The sequence below is a fragment of the Mycetomoellerius zeteki genome, unplaced genomic scaffold, assembly GCF_001594055.1.
Source record: "Mycetomoellerius zeteki isolate Tzet28-1 unplaced genomic scaffold, Tzet1.0 scaffold446, whole genome shotgun sequence".
Lineage (NCBI taxonomy): Eukaryota > Metazoa > Arthropoda > Insecta > Hymenoptera > Formicidae > Mycetomoellerius > Mycetomoellerius zeteki.
Genome location: NW_017257442.1, coordinates 403,254 through 408,415, shown reverse-complemented (window position 1 = coordinate 408,415; position 5,162 = coordinate 403,254). Strand labels below are relative to the sequence as shown.

Genomic DNA, 5,162 nt, shown 5'->3' with positions numbered 1-5,162 from the left:
GTATTTTTGAATAATTTTGTGTTATTATTGAAAATGAATTTTTTTATAGCTGATGATATGGGCTTGGGCAAAACACTAACTATGATAGCTTTGATTTTGATCACTCTTGCTAAAGATTCTGATGAAAGTGGTGATGATGATGATGGTAATGATGCCATATGGACTAGCAAGAATAGATCTTCACGTATGTAAAAGTTTTATAGAATTTTATAGAATTTATAATAGAAACAAGTTTTTCTATAATTTTTAAAATATTTGCTTCCTTAACTTTAATTCATTTAAATTGTGATACTATATTCAGCATAAATTATGACAATTTTGATATGAATGTACTTAATATAATAAATCTGTTAAGATGAATACATGTGATTACGATAGATCATAAAGGTGGTACTCTAGTAGTATGTCCTGCGTCTTTATTGTCACAATGGGAAAATGAAGTACGGAATAGATGCAAACGTGGTTTATTATCTGTTGAAGTGCATCACGGCAGCAATCGACAGAGCGCTCCTAAAAAATTGGCGAAAAATGATATAGTCATCACGACATATAATATATTATCTCGAGATTATAAAATCAATTCTACATTATATAAGGTATACAATCAAAGCTTACAAATATTATTTGACCAATGAGTAGACAAGTAGAAACTTAATCTTATTAATACGTATATAATATAGATCTGAGTTTTTAATTTAATTGCAAATTGAAATTTTATTACAGATCAATTGGAAAAGGGTTATACTCGATGAAGCGCATGTAGTAAGAAATCACAAAAGTCAAGCATCTGAAGCGGTATGTGGGCTCGTAGCGAGTAGACGATGGGCTCTCACCGGCACACCTATACAGAATAAGGAGTTAGATTTATATTCCATACTGAAGTTTCTTAAATGCTCACCTTTTGATGATTTACGCGTTTGGAAGCGATGGGTAGATAATAAGAACGCTGCGGGCCATCAAAGATTGGCAACCGTAATGAAGACAATAATGTTGCGCAGAACTAAACAAGAATTGATGTCGAAGGGCGAGTTGAAAAGTTTACCCGATAAATCCATCGAGGAAGTGATAGTGCAACTCGATCAACAGGAACAATTGGTTTATGAAAAAGTTTTAGCGTATTCCCGTACTCTGTTTGCACAATTTTTAACTCAACGTGCAGAGAAAGAACATATGTTAGATTTGTACAGTGGCAAATACAATAAACCTTCCTTTCTCTCAAACCCAAGTAAGATTTCATTTAAAATAATATGCTATATCTTGCGTACTTCTAATCATCGAAATGTATTAATATTTATTTTAATGCGCAATTATCCGTTTTCTTTTTTAAGACAAGGAGACTCAGTTCACAAAAGCACAAAATAAATTATTGGCGTCGCACGCCGACGTAAAGACACATGAAATTTTAGTGCTTCTATTACGACTACGTCAAATATGTTGTCATCCAGCATTGATCCATGCAATGCTGGATCAGGAAGATTTACAACAAAGTGGTATAATGGATATAGAAAACGTGGACTTCGACTTATTATCCCGCATGCATAATATATCACTTAATGGAATTGATAATGAAGAGGAGAACGCTGGTGTTGATCAAAGAATAATGGGAAATCTACTTACCGCCGAGAATCCGGTGTTTGAAGAAGATCGTATTAGCTCTAAGGTGACTGATAATTATATACTTTGAACAAACTGTACTATTTCATTTGGTTATAATTCAATATAAAATGATTCAGATGAAGATGCTACTTGACTTGGTTAAAAAAATTTTGCGAAAAAGTGACGATAAACTTATTATCGTTTCGCAATGGACAATGTTGTTGGAAATTATAGCATCACATTTGCCTTCAATAAAAGGGGCTACTTTTAGCAAGTTTACAGGAAGTGTTCCTATTAAAAATCGACAGGTATGGATTATCGATATCAATATTACCAGTGTACAATCACGTTCATAAATATTTTGTTATTAATATTTTTGTCACATTTCACAAAAAGTTAAATATTTTGTTGAAAAAAAATTGTTGAGAAATTTTTGATCACGCATTTTAAAGCGCAAAAATAGGGCTTTAAATCTGCGCTTAAATTTTTTTTTCTACAGCATTAAATTATATAAAATTGAAAATTGATATTGTAATATTTTTATTTCACTCTAAAGCGCTGCAGTTTGATGAAACGTAGGGAAAAATTTAGTATAAAAATATTTTAAAATAGGCTTTCTAAGTGCAGCGCTTTAATATAAGACAAAGATATTGCAAAATGTATCGATTTTCAATTTTATGTAATTTAAAAACAAAATGTAGAAAAAAATTCAAACAGATTTAAGCACTTTAGATTAAAGCAAGATTAAAGCACTTTACGTTTTAAAATGTGTGGTCGTAAATTTTTATACGATTGTTTTTTACCGCGATGTTTAACTTTTCATGAAATGCGACAAAAATATTAGTTTATAAACAACAATATTTACAAACGCGACTGTGTATTTTTATTATATTCTACCCCATTAAAAAATTAATACTTATGTATTTTTCTTTCAGGGTATAGTGGAATCTTTTAACAGTCGACATTTTGGTCCGAGAATTCTGTTACTGTCACTTACTGCTGGCGGAGTGGGATTAAACTTGGTAGGCGGCAATCATTTATTGTTATTCGATATTCATTGGAATCCACAGTTGGAAACACAAGCGCAAGACAGGATTTATCGTTTTGGTCAAACAAAGAATGTTTACATCTACAAGTTTGTATATCGTGTTTGATTTCTACGTATGTTCTTTGCAAAGTTCATTTTAATATCTTTGTTTCCATTTTTAGATTTATCTGTGTCAATACAATAGAAGAGCGTATTAAAGCGTTGCAAGAACGAAAACTTCAGATAGCAAAAAATGTACTGAGTGGTGATACAAGCAACGCGGTTGGAAAACTTACGCTGAACGATCTCAAATCTTTATTCGGCTTCTAATCCATTTTGTCTTGTAATAAATAGAACAACAGTTGATAACTTTATATTACATAAAATGTTTTATTTAATCATAATTATAAAATCGCTATCATTTAAGTATATATATATATATATAATATTTCCTATATTAAATATAATATATTTAAATAGTTTTGATAATAATACACATTTTAATAAATGAAATAGTTGCATTACATTATGAATTCTCTATGGACAATTTATTATTTTCTTTCTATTAATTTTATTTATCTAAACTATTATCTATGCTTTGATTGTTTTAACTGTTGACATGATTATATTTTATTTGTTTTAAGTTCTCTTATATTAATACGTATCAATTCATATTTTGTTATTTGTAAAATAGAATGCGACATTTACTTTAAAATCAATAAATTAAGGTATAATACAATATAATAGTTTTTATTTTATCACATGACATTCTCTTATTTACTTTATCACATTTATTACCAGTTAATTTTGGTGGTACTTAGAAAGGATAGCGATTAATAACACTACTATTACTATTTAAATTAAGCCCGATGTACATACATAATGCGCTATTAATCGATATTAATGGACGAGTTTGGATGGGTGTGTTCGGATTCCCACCCCGGTGCTCCACAGATGCAATATCATCCTTATTTAACGTTCGGTAAACAATAAGGATGGAGTGATATCTGAATGGCATTCGGGTGCGAATCTGAACATAGCTCAAGGGAAAGTTTTTACTTTTAAAAGTAAGTTACAGTTACAGTTTTTTTTAAAATAAATTACCGATTTTATTTTGATTATTCTATTATTAATTTTATTTTTATAATTTTGTCAGTTTTGCAAATGATTGTTTTATTTTTTTAAGATCTTAATCTTTTTGAGACCATCTAACGATCGGTGCCAATTGGTATGGGGAAATAAATTTTTGGTATATTTGGAGATTGATCACTGGAGTCTATACAAGGCTTAAATTGTTATACGAAGAATGTAAATCATGACTTTAAGTTTACTACGCTGAAGAGAGCTAAAAATTAGTCGAAATGTTTGTCTTATTGTGAATATTACATTTTTTTAATCGTTAATTTCTGTAATAATTTTATGCGCATCACCTATTTACAATGTGGGTTTCTAATAGCCTGTTGCTCCTCTTTTTGTTTTTGATTAGTGTATTATGATGTTTTTTGTATAACAATTACTTTTTCTCTTTTATAGATTCAAAAATCCTTTTCCTAGGAAAGGATACACTTTAAAATATACACATTAATACGTGTTTGTGTGTCTGTGAGATGGAGTTTATTCCGAGAACACAAAAAAATTCAAAATTGAGTTAAAAAATGAAACCTTTACCCTTTCTTAGTTCAACATTTAGAGCTGTCATCATGACATTTGGTTCATATAAAAGTGTAATCTGTAGTTACGAAATAATAGTCCACATACTAGTAGTTTGTACGAAGATACAACGTGGAGTTCAGTTCAATTGGACTTGGGCCCACAACTCATGATTAACTTTTAATCGAGGTTCAACTTGTTTCTCATCTCTTTCCAATTCTAGAATTAGAAAGAGACAATGAATAAATTGAACTTCAGTTAAGAGTTAACCGTAAGTTGTGGAACTGAGCCTTAGACGTGTAATTAAAACGTTATTGTTATACGAATATTTATGCCCTGGTAAAAAAGTTTCGCTGAAATTATTCTACGTTTTGGAACATTTTAGTGAAATTGCTGAAAATTTGCTGAAACTTCACTGAAAGTGAATTTTTCAGCTAACATACTGAAAAATCACTGAAATCTAACCGAAATTTCTCTGAAATTCTTGTTGAAATTTGTCTGAAAATTTTGCTGAAATTTTTCTGAAATTTTGTCGAAAATGAATTTTTCAACTAAAATTCGTTAAAATTAAACTGAAATTTTTGTGAAATACTGAAATTTTGTTGAAAAGTGTTCCAAAACGTGGAATAATTTCAGCAACATTTTTCCACCAGGGTGTGTATGTGTGAGATATTGATGTAGTAGTATGTAGTGATATGTCAATGGACACGTAAATCGTGTGAGCCCTACTTACGCTATGACTAATCATCTTTAGGGTCCTCTTAATTAACGATGAAACATCAAATATTTTGACAGCGCAGATAATAATAGAATGTGTGTTACTTTTCGATGTGCTCAACTTCTTTTTTCGTACTCAATTGTTTTTAAAGTTCTTAAGTATTATAATTAA

General features: G+C 29.9%; 1 protein-coding gene across 1 annotated transcript in view; it reads left to right on the top strand.

Moving 5' to 3' along the window:
- LOC108726871 (transcription termination factor 2) overlaps positions 1–2,967 on the top strand; it is a 9,202-nt gene extending 6,235 nt beyond the window's left edge. The window contains exons 5-11 of the mRNA XM_018454681.1: positions 50–184; positions 379–596; positions 724–1,225; positions 1,329–1,660; positions 1,734–1,904; positions 2,532–2,731; positions 2,806–2,967. Of these exons, the coding sequence (XP_018310183.1) occupies positions 50–184; positions 379–596; positions 724–1,225; positions 1,329–1,660; positions 1,734–1,904; positions 2,532–2,731; positions 2,806–2,953 (1,706 nt within the window). The 3' untranslated portion in view covers positions 2,954–2,967. The remainder of the gene's footprint in view (positions 1–49; positions 185–378; positions 597–723; positions 1,226–1,328; positions 1,661–1,733; positions 1,905–2,531; positions 2,732–2,805) is intronic.
- Positions 2,968–5,162: the final 2,195 nt, after the last annotated feature.